Source organism: Podarcis cretensis (genome assembly GCF_951804945.1).
Source record: "Podarcis cretensis genome assembly, chromosome: 12".
In the NCBI taxonomy this organism is placed as follows: domain Eukaryota; kingdom Metazoa; phylum Chordata; class Lepidosauria; order Squamata; family Lacertidae; genus Podarcis; species Podarcis cretensis.
This window is the reverse complement of record NC_137181.1, coordinates 53,514,515-53,539,684: the sequence shown is the minus strand read 5'-3', so window position 1 is coordinate 53,539,684 and position 25,170 is coordinate 53,514,515. Positions and strand designations below refer to the sequence as shown.

At 44.7% G+C, this 25,170-nt stretch overlaps 1 protein-coding gene across 1 annotated transcript in view; it reads right to left on the bottom strand.

The window, feature by feature from the left end:
* The window catches only part of STAC (SH3 and cysteine rich domain), a gene marked incomplete at its 5' end in the record, with an annotated part of 81,121 nt that overhangs the window by 13,275 nt on the left and 42,676 nt on the right, over positions 1–25,170 (bottom strand). Inside the window, 4 exons of the mRNA XM_079948257.1 lie at positions 2,888–2,969; positions 7,920–8,035; positions 9,842–9,923; positions 12,376–12,476. Coding sequence (XP_079804383.1) covers positions 2,888–2,969; positions 7,920–8,035; positions 9,842–9,923; positions 12,376–12,476 — 381 coding nt within the window. The remainder of the gene's footprint in view (positions 1–2,887; positions 2,970–7,919; positions 8,036–9,841; positions 9,924–12,375; positions 12,477–25,170) is intronic.

Below are 25,170 nucleotides of genomic sequence, written 5' to 3'. Positions count from 1 at the left end.
TGTTTCATGTGTTTCTTTTATTCCAATGCTATCTGCTTTCATTTTGTCATTTTGAAACTTCGCTCATAATGCGCAGCACCTTCTGCAAATGAAATAGCAAAGCAGTTGTCATCACGTTGCTCTTAGCCATCTCGACTCTACATCTCCACCACTGGTGAATCCTTGGTAGTGCTAAACCCTGCTTGGGGTTTTATATGCAAAGTACTGCAGCAGCTATTAATATCATCTATGAATAGCACCCACACTATTAATAGCATCAACCTGTCATCTCAAAGAACAGTTCCATAATCAAAGGCAGTTGCATACTGTGTCTCTGGTGTGAAATGTTTCCATTAGCTCTTTGTAATGCTGGATGACTTCTTGCCACATGTGGCGGCAAATACAGCTTTTCTGCGACCATGAACACCTGCCTGACCAGCCTCATTATTGAATACCCCCCAGTAACTGGCTCATGTAACAACTCTTGATGGGAGATTTTAAAAAACAAACAAAATGGAAATGATGCTCACGTGCAAGAGGATCTTGAAAATTACACAAACTAAATTTGTTTTAGTATTTGATCTGCTACAATATGGCTTTGAGCTAAGGAAGATGGTATTTTCTCATGTAGCCAAAAAGACCAGGAATCAGCAATTGTAGGCTACCTTCCCCTGCGCTGAATATTGAACTCCATCGGGCCACATGATGTGTCTTGCAAAAGCGTTAGACATAAGAACAAGAGAAGGACTGTGGCTCAAGTGTTGGAGCATCTGCCTTGATGGTCCCTAGTTCCATTCCTGTTGTCTCCAGGAACAGTTGAGAAAGGTCTGTGTAGAATACGCTCAACTAGATGGACCAATTTTCGTAAGAGACCTGCCATGGAATGCCCATTCTGTCCCTAGCCCTATTTATCACTTGTGGACTGGATTTCATGTTTGCATAGGAGTCTACATGTGTCTACACTCATGGACAAACTGTGCAGTCTATAGAAATATTAAATGCAGTGGGTGAAGACAGGGGTGTACCCGACAGCAGGGTTGACTGCTTGACGCAAGCCAAATCCCAATATCACCTAAGATATATGACATAGGTTATGCCCTTGTACTGGGCTTATCTGCACTTTTGCCCTGCTTTTAATAATAATAATAACAATAATAATAATAATAATAATAATAATAATAATAATATTTTATTTTATTTATATCCCACCCTCCCCAGCCGAAGCCGGGCTCAGGGTGGCTAACAACAATCAAATAATCCAACATTCTAAAAACATTTCATTATAAAAATTAATTAAAATCAAATTGATGGCAACCGTTAAGCAAAATTCTGTGCAGATTGCCAGAGGAGAGAGTCAGGCTGCGCACTGACCAAAGGCCTGGTAGAACAGCTCTGTCTTGCAGGCCCTGCGGAAAGATGTCAAGTCCTGCAGGGCCCTTGTCTCTTGTGACAGAGCGTTCCACCAGATTGGAGCCGCAGCTGAGAAAGCCCTGGTTCTAGTTGAGGCCAGCCTAACCTCTCTGTGGCCTGGGACCTTCAGGATGTTTTTATTTGCAGACCGTAGGTTCCTCTGTAGGACATACCAGGAGAGGCAGTCCCGTAGATACGAGGGTCCTAAGCCATATAGGGGTTTAAAGGTTAAAACCAGCACCTTAAACCTGATCCTGTACTCCACCGGGAGCCAGTGCAGCTGGTATAGTACTGGATGAATGTGATCTCGCAGTGAAGACCCCATAAGGAGTCTCGCTGCGGCATTCTGCACCCGCTGGAGTTTCTGGGTCAGTCTCAAGGGCAGCCCCACGTAGAGCGAGTTACAATAATCCAGTCTGGAGGTGACCGTCGCGTGGATCACAGAGGCTAGGTCAGGGCGAGAGAGATAAGGAGCCAACTGCTTAGCTTGGCGGAGATGAAAAAATGCCGCCTTTGTTATAGCTGCAATCTGCGCCTCCATAGAGAGGGAGGTATCGAAGATTACACTCAAACTCTTAACGGACACAGCTCTTTCCACAAGCTCCATGTCTGAGCACTTTTTTTTTCCTCCAGAGGTTTCCTTGCAAAGACCTGCTTTTTAAAGCTGAAGTGCAACGAACTGCAAGTTGGGTTTTCCGCAGATTGTTGTTTGCTCCAATTCAACTTTAAAGAGCGGTTTTCGCAGGGAAAGCTACACAGAGAGATCGCACTTTGACACAGAGCTTTAAAGCGCCTGGAAAGCGCAGAGTAAGTATGGTTAATAAGCCCACTGAACTAGAACATTGGCCCTGAAGTATATTCCTTTTCATATGTCCGCATGCCAGAAGCCTTGGAGACATGGGAACTTCAGGAACATGACAAAAGGTCTGTGCAGACAGCATGGGCAATTCAGTAAATATTCTAAGAGGGAGTATAATTTATGTGCTGAGCTTCTGACTGTAAAGAAATCCGATGCTGTTCAAAGGAATGGTTAATGTGCCGCTGGTGTTTGTTGGGGCACACACAGTCAGATCTGTCAACAAGTTACTCATACAAGGCCAAGTCAGGCAACAGTTTCTTTTAAAGGTAGAACAGGTGAATGATAAACAGGGATCTGAAAACATTTAATGGGGATTATACCATATTTTTCGCTCCATTGGACGCAGTTTTTCCCCTCCAAAAATTGAGGGGAAATGTGTGTGCGTCCTATGGAGCGAATGCAGGCTTCTGCCATAGCCGCGTGCAACCCCTCTGGCAGGGAGAGGCTGCACGGGGCTATGGCTTCTTTAGCCCTGCGCAGCCTCTCCCAGCAGGGCTAAAGAGGAAGCCAAGGCAGCCAGCGGGATCCATTTTTTTAATTGATTTCCGGTGCGCCCTATGGTGCGAAAAATATGGTAATTATTTTTCCTTGGTTTGAAGATTGTTTGGGGGCCACTGAACACCTGAGCTGTGCACGTACCACTATTGCTGCGTTTCCTGTTTACGTCCAATACTCTTCCAGGACTATCACCTTCCTCAGGAACTTCTGCCAAATCTGATGTCTGTAAGAAAGGAGGAGAAGGGGTTTGAAAGCGTGAAAATGAGCAAAAATGAGAAATAGATGCGCAAGAGATTGAAGCACATGGCAACAGCTTGGTGGTGGGTGTGGAAGGAATCAGGAAGTGTCAACACTGAAGACAAAATGTTATTGAGAGGTGGAGTTCAAATATTTGATGGGAGAATAGCAGGACATTTAGATGCGCTGTAGACCTAGATGCTGAATCTAATTCAAACAGGGCTCTTTGTTTACACAGGAGAGGAAAATGGAGTTAAGGGAAAAGGACATGTGGTTTTTGGAGTTTACATATGCAGTAGATTATAATTCCATCATCTCAGTAACAACTAGGAAGCAGCACAACATAAATTATCATGCAACAGAATGTATTTATGACAGGAAGCACACATGAAGGGAGATCTTGCAAGACCTCTGGAGAGTATAGTGTCTGGTATAGCCATCTGGTGCCTGGGGAAGCGGACAGGTTTTGCACTACTGCAACCATGTGCCTTATTTCTATCCTTTCCCTAAAAGGGTATGCTCTGGGGTCTAAAAGGTGTTCTCTGGAATCTAGATTGCACTGATTGCATCTGTTGAGAATTAAGTCCACCTGCTCACCTGCACATCACTTCATTTGCATAGATCTACCCCTTTGCCTGCACAGTCTCGTTCTTTTTTGTGGTCACATCAGAACTTGACAAATTATCGGGAACTGGCTTTTGGACAGAGGTAGAGGTTGATAGATGCATACACAGTAGGTGTTGAACAGTTCTATCCCATGTCTGTTTACTTGTAAGCTGCCTCTCCATTGTGACTGATTGAACTGACAGGTCTTAGGAACAGTCCCAGGGACCCAAAGGCTAGTGCTGTTAGGAAGGTGTTGGATATCACTGTTAATATTAACAAAATGAAATCATTGCTTGGATTGCTATATGTGAAATGGATTGGTCGCCAGAGCTGTTTATTGCAGTGATGATACATTGTCTTGATTTCGCATCACTGCTGTGTTGTAGGCAGCTCTGGACACATCGAAGCGGAAAGGTAGCATAGAAATTAAAATCGTCACCATCAATGTGTGTCTTATCACAGTGATTTAAAATAACAACTGGTGGCTTAAAAGGTCCCTCTATACCAGGCATGGCCAAACTTGGCCCTCCAGATGTTTTGGGACTACAATTCCCATCATCCCTGACCACTGGTCCTGTTAGCTAGGGATGATGGGAGTTGTAGTCCCAAAACATCTGGAGGGCCAAGTTTGGCCATGCCTGCTCTATACCTTCATGGATCCTGAAATCCCACGCTCAAGTGATCTGAACTTCATGTGTTTTCTTCCAAATAAGACTGTGGTTTTAAGTACTACACACTTATGCGTAATCCACTACTTGACAGCCTGACTTGCCAAGGAGTAAATCCCACGACGTATTGCATTCTGTACTTACACCCACTCCCCATCTGATCAAAATTTCAAGGCAAGCTGGCAATATGTTCCTGTTTTGCATGCTTGAGTAATCATTTATTACTTAACAGAAAGCTTTACTGATTTGACAAGAAACAATTACATTTGTGGAAATTCTGGTCTGTGGACAAGCTAAAGAAACGAAGAGGAAAGATCACAACGTTTGAACAAAGGTAGCATTTGCTTTGGGGAAACACAACATTCATAAGTTGTGAGGGTTTATAATAGGGCCATTTCTCTAGGAATACGCAAAGGTTTCCATGTAGATGAGTTTAGTGGAATAGCAGCAACGTTAGCAGCTGTGGAATTCCTGCAGAACAGAAGCTCTTCCCAATGGAAGACACAAGTACATGCTTACTCCTGAGGAACTGTAAACTGGGTGGCTGGTGAGAATGGAGTCTGCCCAGAGACACCATTTGGGCCTCTATTTCAACATTCACTGGTCACTAGAGAGGTTTATTTTCAATGCCTTAACAGCAGTGAACGCCGGCAGAGGCCATACCAAGGAATGAACCTAAGTGTACAATTGGTTTGCATTTGGAGGAACTTGAAAGTTAGGAATCCCCCGTCTGTTTTCCACAGCTGTATACGTGTTATTCTTCTGCTTATCTCTCCTATTTCAAGGTATTAAAGCTTGTGGTGAAAGTAGATAGAAATGGATTAGTTCTTAGGAATATAGAGTTAAAAATATTTGCCCTGCACAGCGTATACTTGAAATCTACCCATCTTATGGAAAGCTGTAGGGAATTTCAAAGTAGCCAAGTTCATGGAGCACAACACACTTTTTTTTTTGACACAGAGGCAATTTCAGAAGATTTAGGGCTTCCAGTTTAACAGAGACCCTGCTCTAGAGTGTATTTAGTTTGAAGGTGAATCCAGCCTTGCCACTGCTGCCATGTTGAAATGCTAAAGAATGCGCAGGCCAGCTATTCACTCCTCCAAACACTACTTTTTTTCCACTGGAGAATAAGAAGTGTGTTTGTGTGTAAGGAGTGGTGGGTCCCATTTTGCCGCTTAAGACGAAATGAGGTGCCACCCTACCTGCTGCTGCCGCCTGTGCCACCTGCACCGTTGCCTCTGCTCCCAGCACTGGTGCCAATTTTGGGTCAGATCTTGCAGATTTTGGGTCAGCTCTTGTCCACTCTGCAATATCTGGCCTGAAATAGGTTCCAGTGCTGGAGCCACTTCTCCACTGGTGCTAGAGGCAGTGGGCTACCCACGGAAGGGCTGGCTCAGGGGTTTGGTTCCTCAGGAGCTTTCAGGGGCTAATGCTGTTCCAGCCCCAGGGAGTCTACGCATGTTTAATAATAATAATAATAATAATAATAATAATAAAATACTTTATTTTTATTTATACCCTGCCCTCCCTGGCCAGAGCTGGGCTCAGGGCGGCTAACACCAGTAAAATTAAAATAAAAACATAAGGGGGGGTGTGTGGAAACCAATTTAAAATACAGGTTAAAATGCAATTTAAAATGCAGCCTCATTTTAATAGTAGCCCATAGATCAAAACCATAAGGTGAGGGAAACCTAAGGGTCAGACTGAGTCTGAACTAAAGGCCAGGCAGAACAGCTCTGTCTTGCAGGCCCTGCGGAAAGATGTCTAGTCTTTTGTGACAGAGCGTTCCACCAAGTCGGGGCCAGTACTGAAAGGGCCCTGGCCCTAGTTGAGACCAATCTAACCACCTTGCGACCTGGGACCTCCAAAGTGTTGTCATTTGTGGACCTTAAGGGCCTCCGCAGGGCATACCAGGAGAGGCAGCCCCGTAGGTATGTGGTTCCCATGCCACACCAAATTTGATGCCAAATTTCAAGAACAGAAGAGAAGTTCAGCACAGGCAGAAGAGTGGGATGACAACTGAGAGATCCTCTGCTAGGTGATTATTAGACAAGCCAGTTTTATTTCATTTATTTAACAAAATGTTCAATAAAATATTTATTAAAACACAATAAAATTAGTAAGGTCTAAAAATAAGTATACACATAAAAATTACTAAAATAGACATAAAATCAACAGAATTAAAAAATAAGTGTACATAACAAAATTACATGCAAAGGTAGGTTTGCTGAAATAATATTTTTAAAGCAGTCATCTGCTTTGCATGACCCCAGCACTGTGATCCTATAGTAGGTCCAAGCTTTTGTTTTTTGGTTTTTTTTAAATAGAAATGCTGGTGATCATTCACAATCCTACCTGTGCAGTGCACAGTGAATCCATTTTGCAGAAGTAAGCATTTCAAGTGTTTTGAGACTGTTGGCTTCCCCATAATTATCAAAAATAGTTCTGGCCTTGTTTTCCTATCAGTGTTCTAAATCAAACCCATAAAATGGGATTTCCCATCTGTTCTGTTTCTGTTTCTCTCTCTCTTACAGAGTCATTTAAAGACTGTTCTTTTGTTTCATTCTGCTGGCTATGCCAGCCAGATTCTATTGAGGGTGGATTTTTATTCTGTGGAATTTGCGTCAAAGCCCACTCGTGTTTCTGATGGCAGTGCTGTTCCATCAACTCTACCATCCTCACCCACCTGAAGATCTCACATCTTAAATTATTCTGTCCATTCTCAGTTGCTGCCCCTTATGCATGGAATTCTCTCCCGGAGTGACTATATGGTGATGCCTCTCATTCTCTTGGGATGCGGGTGGCGCTGTGGGTTAAACCACAGACCCTAGAACTTGCCAATCAGAAGGTCGGTGGTTCGAATCCCCGCGACAGGGTGAGCTCCCGTTGCTCGGTCCCTGCTCCTGCCAACCTAGCAGTTCGAAAGCACATCAAAGTGCAAGTAGATAAATAGGTGGGAAGGTAAATGGTGTTTCCGTGCGCTGCTCTGGTTCGCCAGAAGCGGCTTAGTCATGCTGGCCACATGACCCGGAAGCTGTACACCGGCTCCCTCGGCCAGTAAAGCAAGATGAGCACCGCAACCCCAGAGTCGGCCACGACTGGACCTAATGGTCCAGGGTCCCTTTACCTTTACCTCATTCTCTTTATCATATGCCTCCTCCTTTCCACAAACCTTTTAATCCAAAGCCCTGAGTGCAAATAGCTGCATTTGTTCACATCAACACCTCCTTGCCATTGCCTCTCCCATTCTTGCTGGCTCAATGATTTACTATCATTGTCTGTACCTTTCTTCTGCTGCCCATCTTTTTTTCAATATTTTAAAATTGGGGCAAGGGTTTGTCTCCTTTTTTTGCCTACTATGAACCCCTTATAAATTGGTGGCACTGTTTGAAAAACCACCATCAGCACTGTGTCAGGCAGAGTGATTATGAATGGGGATGCTCAGATCTTTATTTTTTTATTAGAGAATGTTAAATTACCAACCAAGGTACAGGCAGTGAAGCAGTATATATCATTCCCAAAGAAATCAGGTGCCTGCAGAAGAGGTTTAGTAACTAATAGTAAGAAGTGGCACGTAACCAGGCACCCAAGTCCTTTCTGGTGAAAGTAGGTGGATATAATATAGAAAAAAAACTGGCAACAATCCAAAACAGCACACTTACTGAGTTCCTCTTTGGTGAATCTGAGCTGCTCCCAGAACTGCCTTTCTTCATTTTCTGGGCTAAGGAAGTTCCAAAGCGAAGCGTTTCATAGACAGGGTCAACCTTGTTGCCACAAGCTGCAAAAGAATTGAAACGCAGAAAAGCAGGGAGAAAAGATAGGACGTTACAGTGTTCTTCTTCCTCCTTGAAAAACATCGCTTATCCTTTCAAGATGGAAACTAAGTAATCCACCTGGGCCATGGACCAAAACAGATGTTCAGCAGAGGGTCCAAGTCCAGGAACCAGGTCTCTGCCGAACAACTGAAAAGAGAGCCAATGTGATCATTATCAGCACCACCTCTTTATTTGTATGCCAGTTTTCTGCAAAACTGTGCTCAAAGTAGCTCAAACAAACAACAACAACAACAGCAATTTTTTATTTATACCCCGCCCTCCCCAGCTAAGGCTGGGCTTAGGGCGGTTAACAAGCAATAATAAAAACAAGTTGAATGACTACAACTTAAAAACAAAATTAAAATATTGAAACATTAAAATATTAAAATGTAGCCTCATCGCAGGAGGAGAAAGGAAAAGAAAAAAGAAAGAGGGGGAGGGGGAGGGAATAAGAAACATAACAACAAACCCAAAATGTGTTGTAAGCGATCAGAATGTCAGTATAGGATCAGGGATGCTAATGTCCAAATGGGCACTCACTGGATGACTTGGGGGGTCCCAGGCTTGTGCAGTGACTACTTTTAATTTTGCCAAGATACAGTGGTGCCTCGCAAGACGAAATTAATCCGTTCCGTGAGGCTCTTCGTATAGCGGTTTTTTTGTCTTGCGAAGCAAGCCCATTGACAGCTTAGCGGATTAGCGCTATTAGCGGTTTAGCGGCTCTTAGCGATCAGCTGTTAAGCGGCTTATCAGCGGATCAGCTGATAAGCGGCTTAGCGGCTTAGGAAAAGGGGGGGGGAAAGGGGAAAAACCCCGCAGGAACTCACAAGACATTTTCGTCTTGCGAAGCAAGCCCATAGGGAAATTCGTTTTGCGAAGCGCCTCCAAAACGGAAAACCCTTTCGTCTAGCGGGTTTTCCGTCTTGCGAGGCGTTCGTCTTGCGGGGCACCACTGTATGGGCAACCCATATCTTGCTACTCATCTTTGACTTTCAGTTCATTGAAGGATGACTCAAGACATTCTGTTGCCTGCGATGGAAAAATCTAAATGCTAACTGCTCCCACCGATCAATATGGCCCAAATCCACTGCGAAGCTCACAGTGCTAGTGCACTTGGTAGACTCTTATTCGTTTCAATGTGACTTGCAGAAAACAGAAACGCTACTAATTCTGTGTGTGCTCCAGGGTCAGTTCTGTTTCTTACTCGGAATGGCACCCCAGATTTGTCACCTGAGACCTCACCTTGGTTTGGGACTTCTGTATTCATTTGAAATCCACACCTTAGAGCTTCTTACCCAGTAATTTGATTAAGTTTATTTCTGAGCCTTGCAACCTCTGTGTCTTTTTGCCTGGTTGGAATGTACCTGTGAACTCTGGTAATGCCTCTAGGTGGAGGTTAGAGAGGAGTGTCTGTAGAAACTAGCCTACTGCACAAAGGTGAAACTGACATTTGCTGCTCTGCCTACTTGGGCCCTTGGCCCCAGCCACCACTGGCATGTGGCCTCCAATGAAGCTTGTCTTGGAGAGACTGAAAATGATTATTCCCCACTCTTGCTCTGTGGAAAGAAATGATGTTTGCTAGTGCTACCCTTGTGAGGTTTTTGTTCTCCCAGAGGGAATTACCTGGGCAGGGACTCAGTCAAGGTCTTGCTGTGATTAAGCATCAATTGCGAAAGGGCACAGAAGCCTTTGCGATATCAATGAACGCTACAACTTGCAGAATTGGGGGGCGGGGACCAATAAGAAAACAAGATTCTATCTGAACTTACCAATAGGCATTACTTCTTTGATGCAGCCAAACTGCTCGTGAATGAGTAGCGGAGAGCTGTAGTAGCGGCGAAAGCCTTTGGGCTAGAGAGTGAGCAAACGAGAGAGTGAGAGAGAGAATGAATATAAGGCAATCATGACCCATTCAGTTCAATGGGGTTGCTAGGTTCAGCGGGGGTACAGTGAAGCTACAGTAATATGGTATACAGTGGTACCTTGGGTTAAGAACATGATTCGTTCTGGAGGTCCGTTCTTAACCTGAAACTGTTCTTAACCTGAGGTACCAATTTAGCTAATGGGGCCTCCTGCTGCCACTGCACGATTTCTGTTCTCATCCTGAAGCAAAGTTCTTAACCCAAGGTACTATTTCTGGGTTAGCTGAGTCTGTAACCTGAAGCGTCTGTAATGTGAGGTACCACTGTATCCGCTAATTCTTTAGTGCAGAAGTCAGGAGCCTATGGCCCTCCCAAGGTCGTTGGACTCAAATTCCCATCAGTCCCAACCAACAGAGTCAATCATGATGATGGGAGTTGGAGTTCAACAGCAATGACATGTTCCCTATTCCTGCTTTACTGGGGCAACTTTACTTTTTACTGCAAAGCTGAAACTGAACAGAGTAAGTTCCTTCCTGTTGCTGGATCTGCATGGGATCCAGATCATGTTGTTGTTGTTGTTTAGTCGTTTAGTCGTGTCCGACTCTTCGTGACCCCATGGACCAGAGAACGCCAGGCACTCCTGTCCTCCACTGCCCCCCGCAGCTTGGTCAGACTCATGCTGGTAACCTCGAAAACACTATCTAACCATCTCGTCCTCTGTCGCCCCCTTCTCCTTGTGCCCTCCATCTTTCCCAACATCAGGGTCTTCTCCAGGGAGTCTTCTCTTCTCATGAGGTGGCCAAAGTACTGGAGCCTCAGCTTCACAATCTGTCCTTCCAGTGAGCACTCAGGGCTGATTTCCTTCAGAATGGAGAGGTTTGATCTTCTTGCAGTCCATGGGACTCTCAAGAGTCTCCTCCAGCACCATAATTCAAAAGCATCAATTCTTCGGCGATCAGCCTTCTTTATGGTCCAGCTCTCACTTCCATACATCACTAATCCAGATCATAAGAATATATAAATTATTTTTTGGACTTTAGCATTCATACTGAGGGGAAGTATGTTTCATTTTTAATTGGAAATATTTTGAAGGCTTCCCCTTCCTGGTAGATGTCCTCTTTTGTGGGGGTGGGGTGGGGTGGCAAGCTTTTATGCTCAATTGTGCCAATAAAACATCATTAATAACCCAGAAATACAAAACAGCTAATAAAAAAAGACCAGCCAGAATTAGAAGATTTAAGAGCCTAGTGTATAAAAATGCTTCACTTGGTGTCTAAGGCTATAAAGCAAATAAATTAGATCTGACTAACTAGGTACTAATTATGCAAAGCAGATCCCCTGTATAAGCAGTAGGTGTTTCTTTTCTGCCAGCGAAAACCACTCTGTGGTGTGGTGAATCCTGGATGGATCAGCTGCACCCAAGTGCACAAAATGGGGAGACAAAATGGGATTTCAGAAGGCGAAATCAATTTAGCTCATGGGGAAGATAAATGCCATTTTCCCCATCCACAGGAGTAGCCAGGCAGGAAGGGGTTTTGAAGGGAGGCGTTTTTGCTCTGGAGGACCCCTCCCCATCTCCTCAACCCCCCTTCCTCTCTAGGAATCTAGTCCAGTTCATTTTAAGCCACAGAGAGAGCCAAGCTACAGGATCAGATCTCTGCATTTCTCTCAAAGCAGAAGCCAAAGAGGATGCTCGCTACACACAGAGGTGACACTTCAGGTTCCCAAATGAAACTGGCAATGGAAGGCAAGGGAGCAATGCAAAGAAATAGGGGCAGGGACCTAAGAGGCTTGGACACAGAGCAGACCATCCCCGTTGTGCGCAATGTTGCTGAGCAGCTTTGCAAGAGTGTGCAAATGAGAACCCAAAGTAAGTTGCTACTTTGCTCTTTCTCTGGCCAAGAGATGGAAGGAGCAATGAAAGAAAAGGTGGAGAAAGATTTGAGGGTTTTTTTGGGCCGTTGGCGGTAGGAAAGGCTTGCATTTGGGAATCTGGGACTCTGCATGACAAAGTGAGAAGCTATGATGGCTTAAGGGTTTTCAGCATGGGTCCCAGCATTTGGGGGGCAGCTGGAGACTATGGGATAAGTAGGGCCTAGACTATGGGATAATATGGGCCTTGGCAAATGTCCAACAATGCCCAGTCCTGAAGCCATCCCTGCTTTAGCCCTGTCTGAAAAGCAACAACTCTTGTTTAACTGAGCCTGTAAGAGTCTATATTTCTTAGAATTGGCATGTTCAGAGTATGATTTTTGAATCTGTGCCTAGAATAAGTTTCTTGATAGATTATCTTTTTCTAAGCACTGTGTGTTTCTTCAATTCAGCCAAGACATTAGGTGGGACCTGCTAGGCCATATCTCTTGCCCAGTCTGGTTTGTGGCTGTGTTTGATCCAATTACTGCCTTCTATATATACATATAATTATCCAATTACTGCCTTACCAGTTTGCCCATGCAGCGTTGCTGTCCAATGCTCTCTGCACATCTGTGGTGAATGCTCAGCTTGCATGCCTTGCAGCGCAGTCCATGTTTAGCGTTTGTGCCTGTCAGAGGAACAGAAATAATTTAATTACAGAATATCAATAGTTTCCATGCATCCAAGTGACCTCTCGCAAAGCTCAAACAGGTCTCAGCCTTACAGTACTTCACAAACCTCCAGTCTTAATACAACTGTGCAGAATCCACAGACCTACGCCTGGTCCCCCCCCCACCCCCAATGGGATGGTTTACTTTCTCTTTATTTTCTAAAAGAATACACTACAGCTCAGCTGAGAAAAAGATCTCCTTGTTTGCAAATCATAACTGCCTCTCAAAACACAACCCTGTGTCATATGCATTGCTGTAATCATGATTTGATTTGCAATTGGCTTCATAGTTGTACATAGTTGTAATAAATGAATACAATATTAGATTATACTATAAAAAATATAGCCCAAGTGATCCAGTTTTTAACTTTGTCCCTCTTTCTTCAATCCTAGAACATCTAGTCGCTGCAGATGTGATGTTAAGAACGGATGTACTTGGGCAGCATACCTTAGTTTATCATATCTGCATTCAGAGTATCTTAAAGGGCAGGAATGGATAGCAACTTTTAAAAATAAACGTTAATAAGCTCCATGCCCTGCAGGCCTTTTTCTACCTGGCCTGGGTGGGCGGGGCCCAGACTGACTCCAGCTACAAAAGCTCAGGCTGCTGAAAAGGTCAGAGACCAGCTTGGCTGTCTCTTAGTGCAGACCCAGGTCATTGGGCCTGAGCTTCTGCAGCTGTTGCCTGCCATGAACCACCAGTGGCGTAGCGTGGGTTGTCAGCACCCGGGGCAAGGCAAGTAATTTGCGCCCCCTAACCCGTGGATTTGCGCCCCCTAACCCTAACCCCCAGATGTTGCGCCCAGTGCGGCCGGCCCCCCCTGCACCCCCACGCTACGCCACTGTGAACCACCACTGGCAGGATTGGCAGCAGATATATTATATGCCTATGATAATATTTTATTCTCTTGCTAATTATGCTGTTTTAAATGTGCAATTTCTATTTGACTTCTTTAGGTCATGATTTCTTTTGAAATCTTTAAGATAATTTTCTGTTGTTGATTTTGCTGCGTTAAACGTGCATATTTTGGTTGCCCTCCTTTGTAATGTTTTATTTTGAAATCCTTAAGGTAATATTTTAGTTTCCCGTTAATTATGTTGTTTTGAATGTATACCTTATATTTGACTTTGTTCAGGGTTGATTTATTTGATGTTTTAATGTGTTGTAAACCACTCTGAGACTTTTTCTTAAGATATAAGGCAGTATAAAAATGAAAGGAATAATGATGATGATAATAATAATAAATAAAATAAAAATATTCAGAGGTAAGCCCACCTGAGTTCAATGGGGCTTACTTCCAAATAAGTGTGTGTGGAACTGCAGTCTAATTTATCATGGTCCTGATCCAGAAATAGAAGAAAAAAGAGGGAAGGCTTCTTAGCAGTAGAGTCTACTGACACAAAAGAGACAGGAAGCATCTGGTCATGATCAGGTATTGATTCTGTAAATTCCATGCACTGTGCTTCTTGAGTCACATCTTTCAGTTGGAACAGGGTGTATCTATGGCTAATCCTCATCACTCCTGCACAGTACAGAAGAAAGGCTCTCCTCCATCAAAAGCACATCTGTATACCATCTCTGGGGCCATGGCAAAGGATTGTTCTTTGCACATATTTTTGTCCTGTGTGACTGTCTCTGAATCAGGAAGGATGGGGAGGGTGTGAGGGGCAGGGAGGGAGCCACTGGGCGCTGTAAATTATTGATCCTATAATCCTGTGCACTTTTAGATTTGAGCTATCATCTTCCTCAGGGCGAATGTCAATACACTAATTCAGCCAGGCAAACTTTTGCTTTTGTGTGGCTTTGTGCAATTGTTGCCCCTGAAGAAGAATGGTTGCTTTGCTACAGGATTTGGGGTGTACATCTATCAGTCTGGATGCCACCTTGGGGTGTCCCCCTCCCGAGCCTGTGGTTTCACGTCTCTAAGCTGGGGTTCTTTAGCAAAAGAGATTCCTAAAGTTAATGCCATTAACTTAATGCTTCCAGCCAGGAACGCCTCAAGCCAGGTCTGTTAAGTATCTCTTAGCAGCACGACCAAAGAGTGCGGATAACTCACAATGTACACACGTTTAACACGTGCAGTTTCAACTTTTATGCAGCTGAGGACTGGCCAGTTGAAATCGCACACATTAAATGCATGGAAGGTGGAGAGATTAAAAGCTCTTTTTGTGCAGGGTTTTCCCAGCGTGGAAAGAGCTTTTAAGCTCTCTGCCTTGCTTACTGGGCTCCAAAGGAGCCTCCTAAGAGCCTCCCAGATCCCTGTAAACATGCTGGACAGCAAAAACCCTCTGTCTTGCTTAGGGGGTGAGGCCTGGCACACTGGTTCCAGATTATTTCTCCATCTAACCCAGAACTGTATGCTTTGATTGCCAGTGGTTCTCCAGCAGGGCCAGCCCAACACATTTTGCTGCCTGAGGCAAAAGATATAAAGGTGGCATCTCCTCATTCCACATATAGAAGATGACTGCACTGTACACTTTTGAGATTATAGCATCCTTTTGCTGCACCTGAGACAGCAGGCCAGCCTGGGGCAGGGCAGGCCAAGTGGCAACAGGGAAATACCTGGGGGGCTTAGAAGCAACAGCTGAGGGCTGCTTCTGTCTCCCCCCTCCCTGGTGTTTGTTGCCTGGGATGATAATCTCACTTTGCCTAATGGTAGGGCCGGCTGTGTTTGCCAGGGTCTCAGGTGGAGGTACTTCCCAGCAGCTGCTGCTTGATCCTTTAAACTGCAGATGCCAGGGATTAAACTGAGGATCATCTGCAGGCAAATCACATGCTCTACCATTGAACTGCTGTTCTCCCCAACATTTAATTTATGGAATAAAGAAGCTTTGGCAACTAGCAGCTTCCCTCTCCCATTTTTCCTTTTCCAAAGACAGCCATGCCCCTTGATTAGTAATCCACTGGGATCCACATAAGAAGCTGCTGCCGTATGAGAATATGCATCTGATGGATGGAAGTGGGACCTTTCATCTGCACTAATGGGGAGAGTTATTAGAGAGCCAGGGCTGGCAAAAGATGCTTTTTAAAAGGGGATCAGACAATTTCATGTGGGCAAAAAGCCACCAATGGCTATGAATCATTATGGCTATATGCATCCACCAGATTTCTGAGACAGTATGCCTTTGTCGGTGCCAGGTGCTGGGGATTAACAGCATGACAGGACTATTGCCTTTCACGCCCTGTTTGTGGGCTTCTGACGGGCGTCTGTGTTAGTTTCTGTTTGCCACTGAGCTGTGCTTTGGAGTCACAAGACTCTGTTTACATTCCATACATTCCATACTGCTGGAAGTCTCACGGGAGACAGGAGACGGATGTGACGTTAGTGGTTTCCTGTTCCTTTGTTCCTTTGTTGTTCAGTTGCTCTCTGCTCTCACAGAGAGAGGATGTGTTTTTCATCTGCGTAGTTAGGAAAATAAAACTCTTTGCAATGTAGCCATAAATCTCATCACTTCCGTGTGCTGCTTTGATTCTCTGCTGGGTGGGAATGTGCCTGAGGCCTCATCAAAGGCTCAGGTCGTTACCGTATTTTTCGCCCTATAGGACGCACTTTTCCCCCTCCAAAAATGAAGGGGAAATGTGTGTGCGTCCTATGGGGCGAATGCAGGCTTTCGCTGAAGCCTGGAGAGCGAGAGGGGTCGGTGCGCACCGATCCCTCTCGCTCTCCAGGCTTCAGGAGAGCCCCACCGCCAGCCCCACAAACTGGGGGGACAGTGGGAGAGGCGCAGCGCGCCTTTCCCGCTGTCCCCCGACTTGGTTAGAAGGCTGGCGGAGGGCTTCCCCCTCCTCCAGCCCCACAAGCTCCCAGAGCGATGCCAAAGCTTCACGCAGCTTCGACATTGCTCTGGGTCCCGTTCTGGGGGCTGGGGGAGGGGGAAGCTTGGGCTTCCCCCACCCCAGCCCCGCGCCTGGGGGGGGAAAATAATTTTTTTCCCCTTTATTCCCCCCCCCCAAAAAAAAATCTAGGTGCGTCCTATGGGTCGGTGCGTCCCATAGGGCGAAAAATACGATAATCACGTTGGAGGCGATTCCGAAAGACTCAGCTGGAGGAAAATGAGCTTTATCAGCTTGGCCGAGCGTAGATCCTGACAGTCTGGTTGGCTGTAGTGGGCTACAGGATGCTTGAGAATGTGGGCAATTGGTCTGCTCCAGCAGAGCCCTTCTTATGTATTCAAAGGTGTACCCCAGAGCTTTCCAAACTGTGTGTTGGCTGCAGTGTGTAGTTGTGTCACGCAAACACTCTCCACGCTCCTCCAGGGGCTGCAAAGGGGTTTGTTTAACCTCTGGTTTGCTAGTAAAACTGAATTAGTGTGTCGCGAAATGATGCAGGTCTAAAAAGTGTGTCACCAACATGAAAAGTTTAGGAAGCTCTGGTGTACCCTGTTCCCACTGATCTGCCTAAATAAGCGTTTGCATGCCAAGTCAGAAATCCATTGGGTGGTGCTCCCTCAACTTTATAACGATGCTTCATCTGTTGAACTGCCCTCAGGCACAGCTGCCCTGGCAACACACGGTGTGGCATCCTTTTGTATATATAAATCTTCCTGTAATAAAGCAGAATTCTGCGATGAAAATATATTTTCTGAAGCCCCTTTCCACGAAGGAGCAAGCAGTATTTTGGCTCTTCTGGCACTTGCCTTCAGATCTGTGTTGTGCTCTTAACACCACACAAGACACCCTCTTCCTTCCCATACGTCTGAGAAGTCGAAGAGTTCATTATAGCTCAGAGCAGCCAGCTGTTGATATCATGTGACAGAGATCATGTGACAAGGAGAGGTGACTTAGGGAAGAAGAGGTGATTAGTTACTTTATTCTATGCTTCTTTTCTTTACTTTCTTTTCCTCTAAATTACATATCTGGATTATGTGTTTTTGTTTTGCTTTTTTATGCTGGTCACTGACTGTAACAATAAAGGTTTGATTCAAAATGCACTATACCCTTGCAATACAGGGACGCAGATGGCGCTGTGAGTTAAACCACAGAGCCTAGGACTTGCCAATCAGAAGATCAGCGGTTCAAATCCCCGCGATGGGGTGAGCTCCCGTTACTCGGTCTCTGCTCCTGCCAACCTAGCAGTTAGAAAGCACATCAGAGTGCAAGCAGATAAATAGGTACCGCTACGGCGGGAAGGGAAACGGTGTTTCTGTGCGCTGCTCTGGTTCGCCAGAAGAAGCTTAGTCATGCTGGCCACATGACCCGGAAGCTGTACACCGGCTCCCTCGGCCAATAAAGCGAGATGAGTGCCGCAACCCCAGAGTCGGTCACGACTGGACCTAATGGTCAGGGGTCCCTTTACCTTTACCTTTATACCCTTGCAATATATTCCAGGAACAGGTTTAGCACCCCAACCACTCTATATGTGTAATGAAATCAAAAGACTGAACATATGAATACAAACCCCATTGCTTTTTGATGGGCGCCCTCTTACTGAGGTTGTTTGGATGTGGTTTTACTCAGAGCTACTTCAGGCAATCTACCAGCCTCGCTTACTTGCAGAAATGCAAGGAGCCCACTTGAATGAACAGAGCAAGATTGGAGGAAGGGATTTGTACGAGATTATTAAAGCTCCCTCTGAAATTCAACCATGCTGGTTGTTGGTTTTTTTTAATTTGACCAGCTGTAAAACCAGCTCTTAACCTGTACTGGATTTCAGAGAGCTAGATAAGAGACCTAATTAAGGGTTTCGGGGAGGGAGGTTATCAAGCAGAAAATAACTAAAGAAATGGTAGCCTCACTAATAGGATGGTTTTCAGGGATGAGGTTACCTTGCCTTTCAAGTAGGTGGAATGGGCTCACACTAGAGACAATTAGAGCAGTTGTTATTAAACTGTGTTTTTAAAATAGTGTATCTTTTTTACTTGAAAGCCACCTCTTGATAATTGCTTTGAATGAATAGAGCTAAAGTCAAAAATGAAATCTAAGCCAATCCTGTTCATCAAATGTTTCCATACAAAGCTTGTCTTAGAACCAAGGTATACTTCATGCAGCAAGCATGCTTTGAGGTCATGTGCTGATTCTGATGTACTGATGTGCATTGTGCTCAAACACCAGAGAGTGGGGCCTGCACAGTTGGGGCTGACTAATGCAGCCCAGTCGAGGCTCTGACAAATCTCTTACTTCCTTGGAGATGGAGGGAAAGGAGGAATGGCAATCCATGCCTGACAGATTGAATTCAGGCTGGTGGCTCACCAGCTGGACAGGCTTGAGGCCAAGTAGGAAGGAGAGAGGTATCCTCAAAACTGATAAGAGGCACAGCAAGCTGGTATGAGGGAAGTGTGGGCAGTCATGATTCCCTTGTGTCCCCTGCCTGTCCCCTAACAGTTGGAAACCCAGTTCTCCCGTCCATGCTTTGTGGAATTCAGTGCCACTAACTCTGATGTGTGTACATTAGAAGTGCTTCTGGTATGTTCGCTGCGTGCTGGTCACCAGAGCTGTGAGTACGTAAGCGTAAAGCAGGGGTCAGCAAACTTTTTCAGCAGGGGGCTGGACCACTGCCCTCAGACCTTGTGGGGGGCCCGGACTATATTTTGAAGGGGAAAAAATGAACGAATTCCTATGCCCCACAAATAACCCAGAGATGCGTTTTAAATAAAAGCACACATTCTACTCATGTAAAAACACCAGGCAGGCTCCACAAATAACCCAGAGATGCATTTTAAATAAAAGGACACATTCTACTCATGTAAAACATGCTGATTCCTAGACCGTCCACAGGCTGGATTTAGAAGGCAATTGGGCTGGATCTGGGCTCCAGGCCTTAGTTTGCTACCCATGTCGTAAAGCAGTCTTTCTCAACCTGTGGGTCCCCAGATGTTGTTGAACTACAACTCCCATCACCCCTAGCTAGCAAGGCCAGAGCTCAGGGATGAAGGGACTTGTAGTCCAACAACATCTGGAGACCCACAGGTTGAGAAGCACTGTTGTAAAAGAAGGAAGAGGTAACAAAAGGAACTCTAGATGACGGCTGAGGCATAGTTTCAAGAGCTTTCTCCACCCCCTTTTAGACCTTCACTGAAGCACAGAGGAGGTGAAAACAGGATGGCAAATGCTGTCTTCACTTCTGACCTCTGTGGATTCATTTGCAGCCCTGCTAGGAGCACCAGGCTTTCCCCTGCGTGATCAAAACTCTGCTTTTTCTGAATGGAGAGAGCACTCTACGTGTACAGTTATACATTCAAAGGAATGCATGCGTGTCGAAGCTGGGCCTGCTGCAACCCTTGTCCTCCCACAACCATTGAGTGGACGAAGGTCAGAAAAAAGTTTTCTGAGGCTTCATTGATTGCTGTATGTGCTCCCCAACCCCGGAGTTTCAACTTGTAATGAGCACAGTAGGTAATCAAATGCTGAATCAGCCCCATGTCTTCCCCTTGTGAGTCATGCAGCCTATCCGCCATTTATTTTAGTATTGTTTTTAAATGGCACATCTATGTTTGTAAGTGTGTTTATGACTCATGCCCCGGGGGGCAGGGGCGGGAATAGCCAACTCTTTTGGAGATTGGGGTGAGATGACAGGTTCATGATATCACAGGAAGAAGCCAATCCTTTTTTATTCTCCTAACTGAAGCACATATAACCACAAATGCAGCAGCAATTTATCACGGAACAAAAGAATGCTGTGTGTTTACTGCTTTCAGGGAGGAATACCCATCTGCACTCTCTGTGTCTGCAGCACTACAGACCCGTGCACACTCATCTTTCTTCCAAAACCAGAACCATCCTTTTCCTTTTGGGAAAAGAGATCCGTTTAAGAAGTAAGCTGCAAGGACCTCGGCAGGCTGAATTCTAAATGCACAGACCTCTTTATATTTCTGTTACTTATTGCCGTTTCTTACCTGAGGATATGTTCGTAACAGCTTCAGAGAGAGGCTTGTCATCACACATGCACCGTGGGGCACAAAGGCAAGCTTTGTACATTAAAATGGAGTTTCCTTGAACCATTGAGGTTTTGTCCTATCCAACTGTGCAGGCTGAAGCACGAGCCATGTAGCCTGAGATCAGCCTTTGCCATGTGTCTGCCTGGCTCCCCCATACTATAGTTTACATATCACTGTCATTTCTTCATGTCTAAAAATTCTGTCTCATGTATTGTAGTACAGATTACAGTTTATGTTCTGTTTTCTGATCTTTACCATTCCACCTACAGCTTGTTCTACAATCAGAGGCCAGTATAGACCTGAAGACAGGCATTCTGATCTACACTAAGGAATCCAGAGAAGCAACCTATTTTTTCAAGGTACTTAGCAATGGCACTTGTGTTTTGGTTAGATATAAGTAAACAGCATTTCCATGCGCTGTTCTGGTTCGCCAGAAGTGGCTTAGTCATGCTGGCCACATGACCCAGAAGCTGTACGCCGGCTCCCTCGGCCAATAAAGTGAGATGAGCGCCACAACCCCAGAGTCCGCGACTAGACCTAATGGTCAGGGGTCCCTTTACCTTTAAGAGATTATTTTGTATTTTACATAAGTACAAATGTGACCTGACTTAATTTATGGAATGTCTTTTGTAAGATTGAAGCACTACAAGAATGTAAGTGGTGCATGTTTTGAAGACGACAAGACTTCTAAAGACAATGATCCACATCTAAGTACTTTCTAATGCACAGTTGCTCAAGTGTAAACCCAACTGAACACAGTGGGTTGTATTCAATGTTAATCATACTCACAGCAGATTGATTGACATTAATGGACATCACTAGCTTAGTTATAATGGGTCCATTCTGAGACCGTACTCAGATACAACTCAGTGAGGCTTCTTTCTGAATAAATGTGAATAGAAGGATCACAAGTAGAGTCGGGGAGAAATTCAACTCAGTTCACATTTAAAGGCGAATTTACCTAATTCGCACCTTTCAAAATAATTCATTGAACCAAATCAAAGCCATCCTTCAAAATCCACACTTTTCTGAATTTTGCAATGTAGTTCGCCAGCCAAATAATGGTACAATGCACATAGTTAGACAGGGACGGGTATTTTGTGTGTGTGGGTGTTTGCTGTGAAAAATGTCCCCCCCCCCCATACTGTAATGGAAGGCTTAAAAATTCAGCATGAGGCTGGATGTTTTGGAGGTGTTCCTAAAATTGTGTGAGAGGCCACAGCAAACAGTGACTCATTAATAAATGTGACAACTTGTTTTGGTCCTGGAGATGATTCTCTTCATACTGACATCCAGCTCTTGGCAAGATCGTCTCTATGATGTCAAAGGAGAGCAGGCAAAGCACGAATCTCAATGTGCCCCAAGCCTTAACTCTCAGATCCTTTCCAATCCAATTCTGAGACTTTCTGGAATGCTCTTTGCAAAAAAATTAGCATAACATTTAGGTTAATTGAAATTTGGATAATGAAGTTTTGCTGGCTATATCATGGAGTACTTTTTATTTATTTGATTTAATAAATAAACTTCTTCCAGCCTGCATATCATATGTCCCATCCAATTTTAAATTAAAATGTTTTTAGGTTAAAAATTAGTGGTCTGCACTTGCTTCTGTATGTCTGTGCGGTCATGCAGCTGTGCTTGTGTGCGTGTTAACAGGCATTTAGGAGCAATTATATATCTCAATCCTGAGAGTAAAAACTTAAAAGAGACTCATCAAGAAGCTGATATTTGTGCCTGCTTTATAAGTGTCCCTGAATTTCCACAAGGGATGAAATTTTAGAAAGTCAAAATGGATGTAACAAGAAGGCCAAGACACAGCACACAAATTCAGCTATAATATTCGTGATGTTGTGCCTAGCAAACACTTCTGACACACCTTTTATTTGTAATGACTTAGGGCAGTTTTTCCCAAACTGAGACCTTCCAGGTGTTTTGAACTACAGCTCCCACCAGCTGGTAGCCCTCTGTCAGCTACCTTCTTCTCTAGCCTCTAGAGATAGAGTCAGATGGTTTGCAGCCTGCAATCCTTGTCAGTGGAATTCCCTCTAAGGCAAACATAAAGCACAGCTGGAAGGGCCAGTCCAGCGACACAAGCATGCAATGCCCTTACAACCGAAAGCAGAAGTCATATCAGTTCAGCCATCTGCAAACACAAGGCAGTGTCCTTAGACCTAAAGGCAAAGCTATACAGTATGGAATTCCAGCATCTGAATTTCTGCTCTGGCTTCCTCTCTTGAGTGCTAGAGAAAACTATTGCTTTTATGTTTGGTCCACCTATACCCAAGTATTACCTCTGTGTGATCATGATCATTTAGTATTAATGTATTTTAAATACTATACACGTTGCACACGTAAGTAGAGAACGGCCTTGCTAATAACTGGCTTTCATTGTTCAAAACACGCCCACAATTTAGTGCCATTTCGCCTGAGGGAACACAGAGCACCAATGCTAGCCGCTATATATATAGTTTCACTCCTTGCCAGCCTTCGGATTCAAGACAGATTGCAGCATTCAGCGAGTGCCTTCTCAATATATTTCCATAAGTTGCTGCTAGCAGAGTATCAGACAGGGGGGCTGGGTTGCCCCAAAATGGTGCTGCTGGTGGCATCGCTTCTTGGCTGCTGGCGGAGACAGTGTGGCAGGCAGGGTGCCCGCAGGCATGCCATTTGGGTGGCTCCTCCCACCTGAGGCAGTGGCCTCACCCTGCCTAAAAAGCTGAGCCAACTTTGCGCGGGACATGAAGGCAGCAGTCTTCTCCCACGGCTGTTCCTCATTGCCTGGATGAAGCAAGCAGCCATTATGACTAGCAGTCACAGACTTCCTTAGACCTCTCCCTCTCAAAGCCATCTAAGCTTGCGGCCATCGCTGCCTCTTACGGCAATGAATTCCACCAACTGAGTATGTGCTATGATAATAATAATTATATTATTTATACCCCATCCATCTGGCTGGGTTTCCCCAGCCACTCTGGGCGGCTTCCAACGGAATATTAAAATACAATGACCTATTTAAACATTAAAAGCTGCCTTCAGCTTTTGATCATCATCATGATCAAACATTAAACAGGGCTGCCTTCAGATGTCTTTCTAAGAATCTGGCAGTTGTTTTTCTCTTTGACATCAGGTGAGAGGGCGTTCCACAGGGCGGGTGCCACTACTGAGAAGGCACTCTGCCTGGTTCCCTGTAACTTGGCTTCTCGCAAGGAGGGAACCGCCAGAAGGCCCTCGGAGCTGGACCTCAGTGTCCGGGCAGAATGATGGGGATGGAGACGCTCCTTCAGGTATACTGGACCGAGGTCGTTTAGGGCTTTAAAGGTCAGCAACAACACTTTGAATTGTGCTCGGAAACGTACTGGGAGCCAGGGTAGGTCTTTCAAGACCAGTGTTATATGGTCTTGGCGGCCGCTCCAAGTTACCAGTCTAGCTGCTGCATTCTGGACACACATCTGCTGTGTGTATAGCTTATGAAGCATCACTAATGGTTATTTTCCTTTGCTTCTGGTTCCTTGAATCAAACTAACAATAGGAGACAGGTTTTTGTGTGTGACAGCAATCACTCATTCAGACCACTTCACCTCTTCTTCTTTTTTGCTGTCTACGGCAGCCACTGTGTTGGCAATCTATGAATCTTTTACCAACAGAGGAATACTGTCACCTCATTTTTTTATTCCCCAAAGCACTGGGGGTAATAATAATAATCTGTTAATAATTGGTCAGTTAATTAATAGCTGTTGTATGATACTACATATGGCCTGTTTCTGCCATCCTTGAGCTTCATCTATTTGTGGCTATTTCACTTGAAAGACATAAAAGGCAGAAAATCTGCTTGCTCTGTGAGATTAGCAGTAGAAATTTTCAGTGCCAGAATTTCAAGTGGAGTTCCATAGCCATTAAATTGGATGCAACAGTTGAAGGTGAATCTTTTGGGATTTTTAGACAGTAGGGAAGAGCAGTATGATTCAGACAGCAGGCTTCAGATAAATTAGCTGGTGATGTTGCAGGAAGCACAAATTCCATGCTGCAGTTTTGTTAATCCAGCAGGGAAGGAAGAGAGGAAGACTCCTAAGGCAGCTGTAGCAGGAGATTTTAAAGCAAGCTGTAAAAATTTACAAGGAACGGAAAGTCTATTGTGCCACTAAGGCAGCGAAGAACGAAATCACCCAAGGTATGGAGAAAATTGTATGGAGAAAATCAATAAAGCTCGTGCTCTTTCAATAATATCATTTGAGCTAGTTCTAAATGTGCAGCCACATTCTTTTAACAATAAGAAAGTATACAAGTGCCTCAGAAGTCTGACATCTCACAGGAGAAGTTGTGTGCTAGGCTGCTGTAGCAAAAACAGCAAGAGCAATTTAGCAAACTAAAAGACTAACAGATTCATTGCAGCATAAGCTTTTACAGCAAGCCTAAGAGAAATTTATTGTAGGGAGAGGGTAGGTAAATGTGTGTATTCACACACAGAATTGGATTTGGAGTCCTCTCAACAATTTAAACAATTGCAACAAGTATAAAGAATTATAGGCAGGTCTACAGCGACACAACACATTTCACTGAATTGCAAAATGTAATGGTAGGTCTGGTGTCCCCACTTGGCTTTTCCAGGTGGATACTTGGGTTCATGGCTAATGGTGATGTCAGTTGGGATCTACTGAAAATGGCTGTGCCTGCCAGAGCCTACAGTCAATAACACCATGGGTTTTAAAAAACCCCCACCTAGGATGATCGCCATGTCTTTTTAAACTCACAGTCCCTCTGAATGGTGGAATTTCTGGGACAT